The sequence below is a fragment of the Mastacembelus armatus genome, chromosome 19, assembly GCF_900324485.2.
Source record: "Mastacembelus armatus chromosome 19, fMasArm1.2, whole genome shotgun sequence".
In the NCBI taxonomy this organism is placed as follows: Eukaryota; Metazoa; Chordata; class Actinopteri; order Synbranchiformes; family Mastacembelidae; genus Mastacembelus; species Mastacembelus armatus.
In genome coordinates this window covers 4,346,672-4,364,964 of record NC_046651.1, presented here as the reverse complement: position 1 = coordinate 4,364,964, position 18,293 = coordinate 4,346,672, and the positions used below count along the sequence as shown (strand labels likewise).

The 18,293-nt window shown below is 40.5% G+C and overlaps 1 protein-coding gene across 1 annotated transcript; it reads right to left on the bottom strand.

Moving 5' to 3' along the window:
- Positions 1-2,747: 2,747 nt before the first annotated feature.
- chrm3b (cholinergic receptor, muscarinic 3b) lies at positions 2,748-16,984 on the bottom strand. The gene is made up of 6 exons (XM_026316060.1): positions 16,891-16,984; positions 16,252-16,424; positions 9,775-10,070; positions 8,174-8,864; positions 3,684-3,696; positions 2,748-3,226 (listed from the first exon to the last, which is right to left on the bottom strand). The coding sequence occupies exons 1-6, from the start codon at positions 16,982-16,984 to the stop codon at positions 2,748-2,750; spliced, it is 1,746 nt and encodes a 581-aa protein (XP_026171845.1).
- Positions 16,985-18,293: the final 1,309 nt, after the last annotated feature.

Sequence of the window (18,293 nt, the reverse complement as noted above, 5' to 3'; positions counted from 1 at the left end):
ATTTATTTTGAGCCTCAACCGCTAAAGGGCGTTGTTCTTTCATTTGTTTTTTCTGACAGTAAGTCTTCCTGTTTTTTTACAGGAAGTCTTTTTTTCATCAAAAACATGGAGTGATTTTAATGTTAAGGCTTAGTCTTCATTCATCCCTTTTTTTAACCTTTTGAGTGGCAAAAAGTAAGTAAATGTTTTCAAAATATGTGTGGATTAGGTATTAGTTAAGTATTATGATACAAATTGCAACATTTTGAATAACTTGTTGGTATGACTGGACAGCTAATTCATATATGTTTCCGACTATTTATATTGTTTATTAATCACAGTTTACCTCTATTTTGTATGTCCAATTTTAGTTTCACACTTCAATAAAATCTCGTTCAATTACAAAACACCTGCCTATTCCTTGGAGGATTTGATACAAGAGAGAGTTTAGCTGGCTGTGAATCTCAGTGTGTACTGTTGCACCCAATGTGATGTCCTATACTAATAGTGAGAGCTTTTGTGTAGGATGTGGTGGTGATATATGTACCCTGATTGAAAAGTTCTAACAGCTGAAATTCTCCAAATTCAGTTTTACTATGCTGAGTAGCATTGTGAGTATGTTTCATAATGTTCTGAAGAAAATGAAAATATCTATTAAAAAGAATATTAAACAAAGACACAATGAAAACCAAAACTTGCATAAGGCAGATAAAATCTACATTGTCCTGGTAACACCCATACATAATCTACCCATTATTCTTGCTATTGATGGTCATGTGGGGCTGGAGTTGATCCCACCTGATATTGGGTAAGAAATGGGGTACAGATTTCCAGTCTTATCACAGGGCTGACACAAAGAGACAGATATTTACACCACTGGGAAATTTAGACTCACCAATCAACCTAACCTGTATGTGTTGCAAGAAGTACCGGAAGAAAATCCATGCAGACAGGGAGAACATACAAACCCCACACAGAAAGGCCCTGGGCCAAGCAGAATTTAAACCCAGAACCTTTCTTGCTGTGATCTAGAGGTTGAGTCATGGCAACTAGACTTCCAATTTTTAGGTCGAAACATTTCACTACTCATCCAAGTAGCTTCATCAGTCTAGATCTGTCTTCATCTGTCTAGTCCAGACTGATGAAGCTACTTCATCGTTTCAACCTAAAAACTAGAAGTCCAGTTGCCATGACTCAACCTCTAGATAACTTCACCTCGACAACTGAGTGTCTTCACAGACTTCTTGCTGTGAGGAGACAGTGCTAATCATAGTGACACTCTTATCCTGGTAACAGTTTTAAAAATAAATTAAGGGTGGGTTTATTTTACTTTTATGAATAATTATATAAAAAAAAAAACTCTGTAAAGTTTACTCCCTAAAACTCATCAAACTATCATTCCATTATTCATAACAGAATAGGAAAGTCATAAAATATATATCTGCCTACATTTGTATCTAAAAAAGCAAAGTCTACTAGAACAAACAACATACTTAAATGTTGCTGAATTTTCAGTCTCATTAGGACTGGAGCTACAAATATGAAATTCATCCTGAGGGTGGCACCAAAATGAAAGCAGCAGAGTTGGAAAATAATTCGTAAAGTTAGTAAAGGTTTTAGAGCATTTCAAGATAGATTGTGGCAGGGCCGGATCTAGGCATGGGAAGTGGTGGGCTTAGCCCACCTAGACATCACTCTTGCCCACCCAATTGGAATGTAGTGAAAGTTTTTACAATTCGTGCTTTGGTAAAGGCGATCTAAGGCAAGCTGCATGTTAAGAAGTTCGAGGGATGGCTGTAGACTGCCTCAAAGAAGAGAAATGCAGCATTTTCTCTGTTCTTATTGGCTGAAAGCTACTATACTCTACACACTCACGACTCGCCTTCAGTGCGGAGAAGCAAATTCAGTTTCTGACAGACAAGAACACGAGCGATAACAAGCAGGAGTATTTGCATGCAATGCATAGATTTTTGGTGCCTATAAAGAAGCCTGTTAATGGCTCCAGCAACTGTAATGCTGCTACTGTTGTTTCACAAACTCCATTTTCCCCAGCTCCCCCTTCAGAAATAAATCTCCCTCCACCCAAATTCACGCCACCCGTGGCAGTGAAATACTGGACCTAAATTTAAACACACAATCCCAGCCAGTATTAAATAGCTACCCCAAACCTACATTTGTGCTTCTGTTTCTGAGGCTTGGTGTTGCTAACGAGAGAGATGTCGTTTTTACCTTGCATGGTTATACCAATTGGAAGCATTATAATGTGTGTTAAATGAATGAATGAATAAATAAATATTCTGAATTTATCCTAATAATTGCCCACCCAGAATATCTGCCAGCCCAGCCTTCCACACCTGTCAAGAACCATTCCTGGATTGTGGGGTATTTTTAGTTCATACACTCAGGATCATGAATTGTCACAACATGGAAATAAAGTGAATTGTTTTTAATCATTGATGGTCAGTGTGTGGCTTTTTTAATAAACACTAAAAGAAAGCTCAAGGAATTTACCTAGTGACTGTCAATATGCAGTATATTGGACAAACTAATACAATGACCTTAGGCCCCTCCGCTACCCTGGCTAGAGACCTTGTAAATCTAGTTGTGAGCAAAATTCAGTTCAACATCGTTTTCATATAATATATGGCCTGTGTGCTGCATTCCAACGCTGAACATAGGTCAGGAAATGAAGCCCCAGTCCTAATGAGATTGAAATTAAGCTTTTCTCACTATTGTCTACTCTACATGGGGTCTTTCTTCCACAAGGCCTATGCCTTTCTCTGATGAAAATGAGGCTTATTTTTCCTCTGATTCCACTGGCACATCAAAATATCCCTGAAAGTTGTTCTAAAGGTCTTGTTACACAGGGCATAGCACATGGGGTTAATTGTACTGTTTATGTAACACAACCAGTAGCCCAATGCCCAAAGAGTTTCAGGTATACAATCCTGGCAGAAAGTGTTGATCAACACCATGATATTGTATGGTAACCATGTTATAATAAAAACAAACAAGATGGCACTAAGTGTCCGTGCTGCTTTCTTCTCATTTGCCTTTTTTTCGTTCTTGCGCTTGTTGATCTCGGTCTTGGCCTTAGAGGCAAAGCGTTTGGCCATAGCTGCATCTTTCATGGTGATAACTGTAGGTGAGGACATAAATGGCTTTGGTATTGACTCTTCTTGAATTTTACTGGATGGTGATGTCCATTTATCCTCATTTTTCTTCCCCTTCCTAGATTTCTTAACATCTAGATGGATAGATAGAACATTATATTTGCATTATTTATACTGAATTACAGGGGGAGCAAGAACCTGTGATCTGGTTATTTCATGCATACGTTGGGTGATCTTTTTCACTTTTTCTTCTGTCAATAATTCCTAAAGACGTGAGACACATGCAGGGCTGGTTCAAAATGTTGTTTGGTGCTTTTATGTGTAAGGATTGTGCATACAATTGCAACAAAAAGTGATGATACTGATAGCAGTTTCTGGTTTTCTGCATAAATTGGTCATGAATTGTAATCTGATCTTCACCAAGGTCACAAATATCAATAAACTCAATATTTCAGATATGCTGCATATTCACTTACAATGTGTACTCGCTCAAGTAGAGTAGTATTACATCAGGTTTGACAATGTGGCTACTTCCACCTACAGCTCTACAGCTACTCCCTCCACCACCACCCCAGCGGTTGCTCCCTCCACCTCTGAAGCTCCTCTCTACACCTCATTCTCTATGCCTGCTCCCTCCACCTCCACCTTCACCTCTGCTGCTGCTTCCTCTACCTCCATGTCTAAGGCTGCTCCCTCCACCATTAACTCTGAGACTGCCCTCTCCACATATTCAGCTGTCTCCTCCACCTCTGCGGCTACTCCCTCCCTCTCCAACGTGGCAGATGTTTCCTCCAGCCCCACCTCTACAGCTCCTTACTATACCTCATCCTCTATGACTGCTACCTCCATCTCCACCTGTATGGCTGCTCCCTCTACCTCCACCATCCCTCTGTTACAATCTGAACAGCTGCTTATGTCTCTAACAACGGAAGAGGTTGGAGCTAGGCTCAGGAGACTTTGAACAGGAAAAGCATCTGGACCAGATGGAGTATGTCCAAGGCTTCTGAAGGATTGTGCAGGGTGCAGGACAATAAGCTGTTCCTCTTCAGAGGCTCTCTAATATGAGTCTTTGGCTGGAAAAAGTCCTGGTGCTGTGGAAAACTTCTTGTCTAATACCAGTGCCCAAAACAGGGCGGCCGGTGGAGCTAAATGACAATTGACCAGTGGCTTTGACATACCATATCATGAAGACCTTGGAGCAGCTCTTTGTCCGTCGCATGAGGCTGCAGGTTGAGGAGGAGCTTGATCCCCTTCAGTTTGCCTATCAGAAACACATGGAAGTGGAAGATGCGGTGCTTTACATGCTACACCTAGCATATGCCTATCTGGATGTGCCTGGTTCATATGTGAGGATTATGTTCTTTGACTTCTCCAGTGCTTTCAATACTATACGGCCTCCCATACTGAGAGACAAGCTTCTATGTATTGGGGTGGCCACCTCCCTGATGTCAAGGATTATGAACTATTTGACATCCAGACCACAGTATGTCAGACTGGGGAGATGTGTTTCTGGGATACTGGAATGCTGCACTAGGGCTCCACAGGGAACTGTTCTTGCTCCTTTTCTGTTCATGGTCTACACATCAGACTTTAGGTATAACTCAGAGTCTTGCCACATTCAGCATTATTCTGATGATACGGCTGTTGTGGCATGTGCGAACAGTGGACTGGAGGGGGAGTACAGGGACCTAGTGAAGGCCTTCACTGACTGGAGCAAAAAAGAACTATCTTCTCCTGAACACCACCAAGACTAAGGAACTGGTGATGGATTTTAGGAGATCAAAAGCACCATGCCAGTCAGTCTGCATTGATGGACAGGAGATAGAGACTGTACAGCCATTCAAGTACCTGGGGGTGGCACTGGAGTCACTGAGTGTCTGGAGACTGGAACGGACTGCTAATGTGGATGCAGTGTACAAAAAAGGGCTTCTGAGACGGCTCAGTTCGTACAGTGTCTGCAGCGACATGCTGTGCATGATCTACCACACTGTCATGGCAAGTACACTGTTCTATGCTGCTGCCTGTTGGGGGAGTGGCATTAAGGACACTGTAGGCGCTTGGACAAACTGGTGAAAAAGGCCAGTTCTGTGCTAGGTAGAGGGCTGGACCTTCTAAGAACTGTGGTGGAGCAGCAGATGTGGAGGAAGCTGCTTTCTATATTGAACAATAATAAACACCCCCCCTCCACAACATCCTGACTAAACAGAGTAGCAGCTGCAGTGGGAGGCTCATCTCACTGCTCTGCAGAACTGAGAGGGGAACTGAGTTGAGGAGATCCTTTGTCCCTACAGCCATTAGACTTTTTAATAGTAATTGTTATGTTATTTATGCTATCTTTGTTATATGTTATTAACTGTCGTGGCCTAAAGGATAGAGAGTTGGACTTTTAACCCGGAAGTTGCGGGTTTGAGTCTCAGAACCAGCAGGAATTGTCGGTGGGGCGGAGTGAATAGCCAGCGCTCTCTCCACCTTCAATATACTGCGACTGAGGTGAGACCCTTGAGCAAGGCACCGAACCCCCAACTGCTCCCCAGGCGCTGCAGCAATGGCTGCTCACTGCTCCGGGTGTGTGTGCACGGTGTGTGTGTGTTCACTACTGTGTGTGTGCACTTTGTGATGGGTTAAATGCAGAGCACAAATTCTGAGGATGGGTCACCATACTTGGCCATATAAGTCACTTTCAATTTTCACTTTATTGTTGCTGTTCTGTTCTCTCTCTTCTATCCACTGACCCCAATGCAGAGGGGAATTTCGAGTATGGGTCACCATACTTGACAATAGTAGTCACTTTCACCTTTATCTGTTAATTATATTTTATATTTTATAGTGAAATTTTTATGTTAAAGTTAATATAAGAGCTGCAGGACAATCTGAATTTCCCCCATGGGGGATGAATAAAGTATCTATCTATCAATCTATCTATCTGTCTAATGACCAAATTATGCAGAAAACCAGGAAATTGCATGCAATGCCATAATTTTCTCGTTAGCAGCAGTAGATTTGGTGTCAGATTAGTAATTAACAACTGTTTACTGTAGATCACCTCCTGACAGCATATTCAGTTCAACATAATCTCTCAACTCCTTTGATTTTTTTTTTACAAACAAGCCCACATTTCTCACAGATATAGATTTTTTTTTCTTGTGATATTTGCTATTAGCTTTCTCTAATAGCAAATGTAAATTATGTAGATAATAATGATAATAATGATGTAAATAATAATAATAAATAAACTTTCTCTCCCCTCTCCATGGTTCTGACAAGTGTTTGTGACAGATGTATCACTTTCAAAAATGGAGGTTTGACCTAACTAAGGAAAGAAGTCTAATATTTTGATGTATGTCAGCTATTATATCCTGGCAGATATACAGTGGGTACGGAAAGTATTCAGACCCCTTTAAATTTTTCACTCTTTGTGTCATTGCAGCCATTTGCCAAAATCAAAAAAGTTCATTTTATTTGACATTAATGTACACTCAACACCCATCTTGAAAGAAAAAAACAGAAATGTAGAATTTTTTGCAAATTTATTAAAAAAGAAAAACTGAAATATCAAATGGTCATAAGTGTTCAGACCCTTTGCAGTGACACTCATTTAACTCACATGCTGTCCATTTCTTCTGATCCTCCTTGAGATGGTTCTGCTCCTTCATTGGAGTCCAGCTGTGTTTAATTAAACTGATTGGACTTGATTAGGAAAGGCACACACCTGTCTATATAAGACCTTACAGCTCACAGTGCATGTCAGAGCAAATGAGAATCATGAAGGAACCGCCCAAGGAGCTTAGAGACAGAATTGTGGCAAGGCACAGATCTAGCCAAGGTTACAAAATAATTTCTGCAGCACTCAAGGTTCCTAAGAGCACAGTGGCCTCCATAATCCTCAAATGGAAAACGTTTGGGATGACCAGAACTCTTCCTAGACCTGGCCGTCCAGCCAAACTGAGCAATCGTGGGAGAAGAGCCTTGGTGAGAGAGGTAAAGAAGAACCCAAAGATCACTGTGGCTGAGCTCCAGAGATGCAGTAGGGAGATGGAAGAAAGTTCCACAAAGTCAACTATCACTGCAGGCGCTTTATGGCAGAGTGGCCCGACGGAAGCATCTCCTCAGTGCAAGACACATGAAAGCCCGCATAGAGTTTGCCAAAAAACACATGAAGGACTCCCAGACTATGAGAAATAAAATTCTCTGGTCTGATGAGACCAAGATTGAACTTTTTGGCATTAATTCTGAGCAGTATGTGTGGAGAAAACCAGGCACTGCTCATCACCTGCCCAATACAATCACTACAGTGAAACAGGGTGGTGGGAGCATCATGTTATGGGGGTGTTTTTCAGCTGCAGGGACAGGACGACTGGTTGCAATTGAAGGAAAGATGAATGCGGCCAAGTACAGAGATATCCTGGAAGAAAACCTCTTCCAGAGTGCTCAGGACCTCAGACTGGGCCGAAGGTTCACCTTTCAACAGGACAATGACCCTAAGCACACAGCTAAAATAACAAAGGAGTGGCTTCGGAACAACTCTGTGACCGTTCTTGACTGGCCCAGCCAGAGCCCTGACCTAAACCCAATTGAGCATCTCTGGAGAGACCTGAAAATGGCTGTCCACCAACATTCACCATCCAACTTGACAGAACTGGAGAGGATCTGCAAGGAAGAATGGCAGAGGATCCCCAAATCCAGGTGTGAAAAACTTGTTGCATCATTCCCAAGAAGACTCATGGTTGTACTAGCTCAAAAGGGTGCTTCTACTCAATACTGAGCACAGGGTCTGAATACTTATGACCATGTGATATTTCAGTTGTTCTTTTTTAATAAATTTGCAAAAATTTCTACATTTCTGTTTTTTCCTGTCAAGATGGGGTGCTGAGTGTACATTAATGAGAAATAAAATGAACTTTTTTGATTTTGGCAAATGGCTGCAATGACACAAAGAGTGAAAAATTTAAAGGGGTCTGAATACTTTCTGTACCCACTGTATTTCTCCTTCAAACGCCACAGTTTAATTTAAACTTTATATATAAACAAACAAGGTCTTATTCAGGTTATGTCCAACCTGTTGGGGGCCTTGATCCATCCACATCATCCATTTCCTGCTTTGATTCTGACTGGTCCCCAGAAGCACCAACTTCTTTGTTAGATCTATTAGAGTTGTTCTGCTCTGTTTCACCCACTATAATTGTAGTGTGGATGGACTGCTTGGGTGCATGGTGACTTGGCAGCAGTGATGAAAACTGGAAGCAGAACAGGCCACATTTTCCTCTCCTTCTTGGCCCTCCTGGTATGCTGGTATTGTGTTTGTTTTCTGAGGTCAGTTTATTTAATTCATAGCTGCTACCGTTTTGGGAGTTCATTTGGTGCAGAATGGCTGACAAGTTCTTTTGACTGTTAGGTGCACCCTCTCTTCTACTGCCATTGCCTTGATTCCAAGCTTGGCTTAGAATCTTTCCTGACCCAGATCCTTTGAGACTTTGTACATCTTTTGCTCGCTTCTCTGTCTCCTGATAGATCTTCCAAAACAGGATTGCCATAATTGTCACAGGCAAATAAAATGCAGCAATAGCAGTGCAGAATGTAATGATAGGCTCAGACAGAAACTGAATGTAGCACTCCTTAGGCTGGACGGTCCGCTCACCAACAATGTACTGCCAGAACAGGATAGCTGGGGCCCACAGAATAAAAGAGATGGACCAGGCTAATGCAATCATGGTCATAGCCCGCTTGGTTGTACGCTTGGCCCGGTAGGTCAAAGGTCTGGTGACAGAAAAATACCTAAGAATAAACAGAAAGAAAGTGTGACAATGCAGTGCATTTCTTCTTATCACTCTGACTTTAATAGTATCACAGAGTCTCTAGAATGTAAAAAATTCTACACAAGAGCCTTTAGCAAAGTCCTGTTCCTCACAGTAGCATCATGATTAGGGCTGGCTGCCGGTTCCATGTATCGATTTGATTCCGATTCAGAAGTTCATGATTCGATTTGATTTAATATTAACTCATTTAATATTTCCATTTCAAAAACAATTCCGCTTGGTTATGAAAGAGACTGATGTTGAGTGATGTCTGTTGAAATGGTTTTGGAGATTTGTGGTATTTTCAAAATATTTTACCTCAAGTTGCACAGCTTGCATTGGGCTTTGCTTTTGTCCTGCTCTTCTCTGTCATCTTACTTTTCAAATCCAAAATGCTGCCACACATCTGCCTTCAGGTCTGTTGTAGTTTTTGTCAAGTTTGGTATTCCCTCACACACAGAGTAATCATGTTGTGCAAGGCTTGCAAGACCTCCCAATGTGATTAGACAGCAAAGCATGCTGAAAACAGCATATATTTAAAAATCAAACCATGTATCTTATTAATTGATATCAGAGCTTTCAAATGAAGATCGATTTGAAATGGAAAATAGACTTTTATAAACCCTACCCTGATCATGATACTACATGGAATGTTCTGAGAGTTGAGTACAGTGATCTATTCCATATACACTATACATTCATAAGAAACTAGTCATTTACCAAGCAATCATTTTCCCCTACTTACAAACAAATCCTCTAACAAATGTCAACATTTGGTGTTTTATTTTATTATTTAAAAAAACAACTTTTCACGTTGGTAGTACCAGCAATACATGAAAATGTCTACAAGTTATGTTTACAGCAGAAAATATAATAAATCACAGTGTTACCTGTCAAAGCTGATGACAAGCAAGTTCATGACTGAGGCATTACTGGCCACATAGTCAACTGCAAGCCACAAGTCACAAACCACTGGCCCCAGAGCCCACTGGTCCATGACAATGTAGGTAGTATACAGGTTCATTGACAGTGTACCAATGGTCAGGTCAGCAAATGCCAGACTAAGGAGATAGTAGTTGTTTACTGTCTTGAGTGCCTTATTGATCTTGAATGACACCAACACTAGGATGTTGCCGACAACAGTGACAAGAGAAAGTGATCCAGTGAGGAAGACAATTATGATGACCTGAAGATGAAGAGGTGAGAACAGAAATCACCAAAAAGGGTAAACTACAATGCATAAGACATTTTTTTAAAACTCTTGTTAAAACAATGTTGAATTTCAAAAGTTAGTTCACTAAAAATTGCGAATTTCGGAAGATACTGTAATAAATAATACATCAAATGCCATTATATGGAGATGTTGGATGAAATCTAAGAAACATAGTCCTATCAAACTGAAATTATTTGGAGTGCTGGATACCAACAGGATAACCTGGGATTACCTGCTTAGTGAATAGGACAGAATATGATCTCCCTGTCCTTGAATTGTATGCATTATGCTGTTTCCTGCTGGGTAAGAGAATTCACTGCCTGTTGCAAGTGTGTGTTGTGTTCACTGTCTGTGCTTTATTGCTCATTTACAGATTAGCAACAGATTAGCTTTAGTCTTAACACCTAAAAACTAACTAAACTCTCTAAACAATTCATTAACCGCTACACATTCCTGTAATAGTCAAGTACCTTTCCATTTTCTACTTTCCATCGTGTCCAGTATTTCTTGCTATTTTCAGTACCAGCGCTTGTTAGCCTACCAGTTAATTTAGCTAGCTAGTATTATGGCTTCTCCCTCTCTCTCCTGCTCACTGTGCCACGTTTAGTTATTCCTCTGCCTCCTTTACTGATTGATACTTGTAATCAGTGTAATGTTCTGACAGATTTTCAGACGAGGATCAGTGATTTGAAAGCGCGGGTCTGCAGCTTTGAACAAAAGCCAGCTAGCCTAGCCCCTTTAACAGAGGTGGAGTCACCGAGCTCAGGACCTGTTAGCTGTCTGACGGCAACTCTGGAGCAGCCCGGGGAATTAACAGAAACATACTCCTAAGCAGAAGCCCATGGCTCATCACCTGCCTGCTCACGTTTCTAACAGATTTTCCCCACTCAGCGACACACCCGCTGAGAAACCAACTCTGATAACTGGCGATTCCATAGTCAGAAACATGAAGCTATAGACTCCAGGGACCATAGTCAAATGTAATCCTGGGGCCAGAGAGGGTGACATCGAGTCAAACTTGAAGCTGTTGGCTAAAGTTGGACAAATTGCTATGCAGATGACACTCAGTTGTATCTATCTATGAAACCTGTTAACACAAACCACTTAAGCAGACTTCAAGCATGTTTAACTGACATAAAGGCCTGGATGACCAGTAACTTTCTACTTTTAAATTCAGAGAAAACATAAGTTATTGTATTTGGGCCTAAAAACTGTGGGAATGCAGACACACTCTGTGACTAGTATTGCAGTATAGTGTAATCCTATATGTTTAGACACGTGACAGGGTCACCGCTCTTCACTATGTCTTTACTATGAGGGAAGGTAAAGGGAATAACAACTCCATATATGGTAATGGTCCGAATTCCTTTTGTGGAAAAGTACTGCCATGTAGGGCGGTGACCAAGTTACAAGGTATATACATTCTATAGATTTTGCCTAGAGCTCAGATCTCTCCGTGTGTCCCATGAGGGTTGATCTCCAGAGCGCTCTGTATAGTTTGAATAAAACCTATAATCAGCTGAACCACCCCAGCCGCCTCTGTGTACTTCCTCATCAACGGACCTGTGTAAAACGTGAGTATTCAACAAAACCTCAGAAATAACTTTTCTAAAATTGTAGCTACTTTATATTGCATAGCCCTGGCCTCCAGCACAACTGTGAAAAACCTTGGAGTTATTTTTAGTCCATGCATTTGTTACCTCAAGGCTAGATTACTGTAACTCATTACTATCTGGATGTCCCAATATCTCCATAAAAAGCCTCCAGTTAATCCAGAATGCTGCAGCCAGAGTCCTGACAGGAACTAGCAAGAGAGATCATATTTCTCCTATATTAGCTTCTCTTCATTGGCTCCCTGTAAAATACAGAATAGAATTTAAAATCCTTCTTCTCATATACAAATCCCTTCATGATCAAGCTCCATCATACCTTAAAGACCTCATACTACCATATTATCCCAATAGAGCACTTTGCTCTCAGAGTGCAGGTCTACTTGTGGTTCCCAGAGTTTCCAAAAGCAGAATGGGAGGCACCTTCTTTTTTGACAATGCATGTAGTTAGGGCTGGTTTCAGGTAACCCTGAACCATCCCTTAGTTATGCTGCTATAGGCCTAGACTGCCCGAGGACCATCGGTGCAATGAGCCCCCCTACCCTAACCCTCCCCTCCCTTTCCTTCCCTCTCCTCCTCTCCTCCCCCCTCACATGTATATTCCACCACTGAATGCCACTAACCTTGTGCTCTCTCTCTCCCCTAGTTTTTGCTCTCTCCCTCTTTCTCTGTTCTCTCTGTCTACCTTCTGCAGGTGTCCCTGGTCCTGGAGCTGCATATTAATGTGCAGTTACTGACCCCACCAACCTGCAGTGTCTATTTGTTGTTTATTGTTGCTGTTCTTTTCTCTCTCCTCTATCCACTCACCCCAACCGGTCGAGGCAGTTCTGCTGGAGGTTTTTTCTTCCGTTAAAGGGAGTTTTTCCCTTCCACTGTCCCGAAGTGCTTGCTCCTAAGGAATTTGTTGGGTTTTTTTGTTTTTGTAAAGTGCCTTGAGATGATTTGTATTGTGATTTGGCGCTATACAGATAAAATTGAACTGAAGTGAATTATTGAATCCACCCCACCCAATTTTACATTTCTATCAGAAACACGAGAAAACAAAAAGGGTGATGGTGTCTGTGCCTTTGTCGGGATAATATGGTTACCCACAAGCTGTCATTTGGGGAGTTTTCATCATTTGAGTATGTATCTATTAAAATGGAAATTAAAATGATCTCCTTTTATACTTTACATAATCATTTACAAGCCACCCCAGTGTTTTCAAAATTTTATTTATTTTACTGAGATGCTTTCAGTTATCTTCAAAAAGTTTACTGTTTAGTTATTACAGGTGATTTTAATGTTCACGTGGATATGGTCTATGGACATTTCAAATGTTACTGTGATTGATGTTGCTTTGTCTAATCATTTTTGTCTTTTTTGATTTGTCCATAATTCCCAAAGATGCAGCTGGACCTACATTTGTTCAGAAAAGACACATAAAAGGCACAGAAAAGGGAGTGCAGGAAGGCCGAAAGAAAATAAATCAAGCGTAAATCAAAGTTCCAGGTTCATTATGACATTTATAAGCAGATATCATGTGTGTTCAATGAGATTCTACATAGAAAAAGAGAAATGTATTTTTTTGAAATCATCATCAACAGCAGTAACATCTCATGTGTCCTGTTTTCTACAGTGAGTAGATTAACAAACCTTCCATCTCCATTGCCATCAGAACTAATTTCACCATCTAAATTCAATGAATTTGCATTATTTTTTAATGACAAGGTTCAGGGTATTAAACATGCAAAAACTGGACAACACAGATAACAACTCTGCAGCCATCCAAGAGACACTTGGTAGAACTGACACACTTGTACACCTGTAAATGACAAAACAGTTGAAGAGATCATCTCCAGTCTGAGTTCATCCACATGCTGTCTCGATGTTTTACCCACTAGATTTCTGAAATCAGTACTAAGCAGTTTGTTACCACAATGCACTCATTTAATTAATGACTCATTACAGTCTGGAACAAGGGCCAAGGACCTTGAAAATTGCTGTCATCAAGCCTCTCCTGAAGAAGAGCAGCCTCGATGCCACAGTACTGAACAACTCTCTGCCCATATCCATTTGCCGTTTTTAGGCAAAGTTCTTGAAAAAAATTCTTGTTTAACTTACTGACTTTCTCCTGTTAAACAACTGCTTTGATGATTTTCAGTCAGGTTTAAGGCTCCATCACAGCAAAAACTGTGAAACTGCACTCATGAAGGTGACAAATGACATTCGTCTGAACACCGACGCTGGCAGAGTCTTTGTTTTAGTACTGTTGTATCTGAGTGCTGCTTTTGACACAGTGGACCATGTAACCATGGCTAGAGGACTGGATAGGCATCTCTGGTATTGCCCTTAAATGGTTTAAGTTTTATCTTGAAGACAGGAAGTCCTTTGTTCAAATTGGTAACTGTGTTTCAGACCAAATGGCCTTGACACGTGGGGTCCCTCAGGGGTCTATCTTGGGACCCCTTGTTTAATCTTTGTTTCCTTTAGGCCATTTAATACACAGCAATAATTTGTCCTACCATAACTATGCAGATGGCACTCAGATTTACATATCAATCACAGCAGGTGAATATGGACCAGCTGATTCACTGTCACTGCATCGAATAGATCACTGGATGCAGAACAACTTTCTCCAAAAAGTGACAAGACTGAAATAATCATCTTTGGGCCGCAGAAGCAAAGAGAAAATATCAACAGTCACCTTGAGTCTATTTCTCTAAAATCTAAAAATCAGGTTAGAAAGCTAGGGATAATCATGGGCGTGAACAGCCACATTAAATCAATAACATTATAAGCATTTTACCTCCTCAAAAACATTGCCAGAATCAAAGGGATCATGTCTAAACCAGACTTGGAGAGACTCATCCATGCATTTATCTCCAGCAGGTTAGATTACTGTAATGGCCTGCTCATGGGGCTCTCAAAATGAGCTGTAAAGCATCTGCAGTACATTCAGAACGCTGCTGCTCAGGTCCTGACTAGAAACCAGGAAGTACAACCACATTACTCCAGTTCTCAGATCTCTGCACTGGCTTCCTGTCGCTCATAGATAGACTTTAAAACAGCACTGCTCAGCACCACAGTGCATCTCTGATTTATGAAGCACCTTGGACTCTGAGAACATTAGGGCCAGGCCTTCTGCTCATGCCCAGAGTCAGGACTAAACAGGTAGAAGCAGCGTTTCAGTTTTATGCGGCTAAAATCTGGAATAGTCTTCTTCATGATGTTAGACAAGCCTCTGACTGTTTGTAAGTCCAAGCTAAAAACCTTTCTTTTTAGCTTTGCATATGACAACTTAAAATATTTTATCTGCACTCACCCTCCTTTAAAGTTAATATTTAATTCTATTTAGAATCTATATTTTACTGTTTAGTATTTTATTTCCTCCCGATGTATCTTTTATTTCTGTAAAGCACTTTGAATTAATCTGTGTATTAACTGTACACAGATTAAACTATTAAATTTGCCTTGCCTTGCAGGCAGAGGTGGGAAGTAACAAAGTCCAAACGTTACTGTACTTAAGTAGATTTTTTAGGTAACTGTACTTCATTTGAATATTTATTTTTCTGACGACTTTTTACTTTTACTCCCTACGTTTAAACACAAACTCCTCTACTCCTTACATTATCAAAACAGACTCATTACTTTACTACATTACTTCATTTACTTTTCAACCTCCACGGATGACGACATGACGTAAGACAGAACTAACTAGAGAGGGAAATCAAGTGAATGTACAGGTTATGATAGAGAGAAAACTTGCAGTGCGACATGGAGGAAGAAAGGGATCCAGGGAGTATTGCTGAGTCTGATGACTATGCAGCAGATTCAGAACAGCAAGACATTCCCAACCATGGCCATATTTATAAGAGCTGTTCAATGTTGTTGGCTCCAAGAATGATTAATGGTGAATGCACTGTTTTGTTCCCTGTACCAGCACTGTACAAGTTGTTAATAAAAGAATTTCCTGTTTTTTGTGTCCAACTTTTTTAGTTTTGTGGAGTTTATCAAAAGATGTTTTGTGTATCGTTGATGGGAAAAAATAATTTTTACTTTTTAATTTTTTACTTAAGTACATTTCTGACGCTGTACCTTTTTACTTTTACTTGAGTAAAGGAGTTGAATTGGTACTTCTACTTTTACCAGAGTGTTTTTTCATACAAGTATCTGTATTTCTACAGTAATGAATGTGAGTACTTTTGCCACCTCTGCTTGGAGGGGAGCAAAAATCTGTAATCTGGTTATTTTAAATGTACATTTGCAACTCTGTTGTGGCACATGCAGGGTTGGTTCAAAATGTTTGATGCTCCTATGTGTAATGATTGTGCATACAGTTGCAAGAAAAAGTAATGATACTGAATCCAATTCTGTAGTTTTCTGCATAAATTGGTCATGAAATATGTTCTGATCTTCACCAAAGTCACAAATATCAACAAACTCAATATTTCTAATCTGATAAAACAGTCATGATCTTTGTTTATTTTTGACAAGTGTTTGTTACAGATGTATCACTTTTAAAAATGAGTATAACAACAATATCAACAACAGCTCATTGTTACCTGCAAGATAGTATGTCCTCCTAATGGGTCAAAGTCCTCCACTGGCATCATTAATGTCCTGTTAACTAGTGAATCCATCACATTTTCTCCTTGTCTTGAGACATGACTGACATTATGCTGTTTCCACCCACCAACACTGTCAGATAATATGGCCACCTTGTGGTAAGAGTCACCTGAGGATGTGGAGAAATTCATGGTTTTTTTAAAAGCTACATTTCAGTTCACATTGTTCTTAACACTTTACAGATGTAAATAAATACAGAGTAAGTAATTGAAAAGAGTCTACAATTACTATCTTGGAGAACCACACAGAACTCCATGTGTCCACAAATCCTAATGATGTTTTTTATAATACATGGAAATATGTGGAGCTCTACATCTGAATTATCCCAGCAAACTTTTAAAAAATGTATCCACAAAGGCTTTTGTTCTGTTTAATCTGTTCTGTTTTTCTCCTGTCTTCCATCATTTTGTTTAGACTAAGTTGGAATTAGTTGCTATTTGGCAGGATCTTGAATAAGTTCTGTTGGATTCCTTGCTCCTGTTATATAGGTTTTTAGATTTATATTAAATGCTATTACAAAGACAGTTCTATCTATATTGTTTGTTATTTTAACAATAATAACATGCAGACAATACCTAAGCTGGCAGGCTCGGATATAGTTGTATCAGACTGATCTCTTGAACTGCTGGTAAGAAAGTGAATAGGAGTAGAACTGGAGCTCAGGTTCATCTTGACCTATGGAGAAAAAAGGAGTAAATAGTTTCATAGATGTAACAATGGATTGTTTCACACGTTTATGCATATTAACATTTTTTCAAAAATTTCAATTTTTTCAAATCAAATCAAATCAATTTTATTTGTATAGTGCCAAATCACAATACAAATCATCTCAAGGCACTTTACAAAAACTAAAACTAAAAACCCAACAATTCCCTTATGAGCAAGCACTTGGAGACAGTGGAGAGGAAAAACTCCCTTTAATGGAAGAAAAAACCTCCAACAGAACCGTGCTAGGTTTGGGCGGCCATCTGCCTCGACCGGTTGGGGTGAGTGGATAGAGCAGAGAAAAGAACAGCAACAATAAACAACAAATAGACACTGCAGCTTGGTGGGCCAGTAACTGCACATCAGCGATATACAGCTCCAGGACCAGGGACACCTGCAGAAGGTACAGAGAGAACAGAGAGAGAGGGAGAGAGCACAAACTAGGGGAGAGAGAGAGCACAAGGTTAGTGACATTCAATGGTGGAATATACATGTGAGGTGGGAGGAGAGGAAGGGAAGGGAAGGGGGGCTCATTGCACCGATGGTCATCGGGCAGTCTAGGCCTATTGCAGCATAACTAAGGGATGGTTCAGGGTTGCCTGAAGCCAGCCCTAACTATACGCTGTGGTAGAAATTTCTTTAAGTTTGAGAGTTGCTAATTCTCAGAAAACAACCACAAGTGTGATGAATCATCTCAGGTTTAATCACGGGCCCGGAGAGGACGTCCTTGCAGAAGTCCTCTCCCGGGCCCGTGATTAAACCTGAGATGATTCATCACACTTGTGGTTGTTTTCTGAGAATTAGCAACTCTCAAACTTAAAGAAATTTCTACCACAATTTGGCGACGAGGATGGGATGGACATGCCACTGACTGTTGCCTGTTCTAGACCGAAGGAAACCACCGGTGGTAAAAGTTAAACACAGGGAAAATTCCGCTCCGACAAACGGAGGACCTGGATCCCGCCTGAGGTCAGAACGGGTGGCGGACAGTGGATGCTCCATTCATTTACTGAGTGAGTACAGTGTTATGAATCATTTCTTCTGTATGTTTTTTGGTATGTTTTTGGTCTGCGTTAAAGAAAAACCCTAGGTGTGTGTTTGGTAATCACGTGATCTTTGTAATCCCTCCTGGTAATGAGACCAGTGTGTCTGAGGACAGACGCCAGATGATGAAAAAATAATCCTAAAAAAACAAAAAAGAAGAAGAAAAAAAAAAAGAAACAACGAGAAAACCCCACTGGCTGAGGATTACAAAAGTAAGTCTTCCTTCGGG

What these genes read in the sequence shown, in the direction of transcription:
- chrm3b (XM_026316060.1), bottom strand. Translation starts at nt 16,984, where the DNA reads ATGAACCTGAGCTCCAGTTCTACTCCTATTCACTTTCTTACCAGCAGT. An exon ending in ATCCGAGCCTGCCAGCTTAG is followed by an intron (nt 16,425 to 16,890) that starts GTATTGTCTGCA and finishes CCACATCCTCAG; the next exon opens with GTGACTCTTACCACAAGGTG. An exon ending in CTTGTCATCAGCTTTGACAG is followed by an intron (nt 8,865 to 9,774) that starts GTAACACTGTGA and finishes GTTTATTCTTAG; the next exon opens with GTATTTTTCTGTCACCAGAC.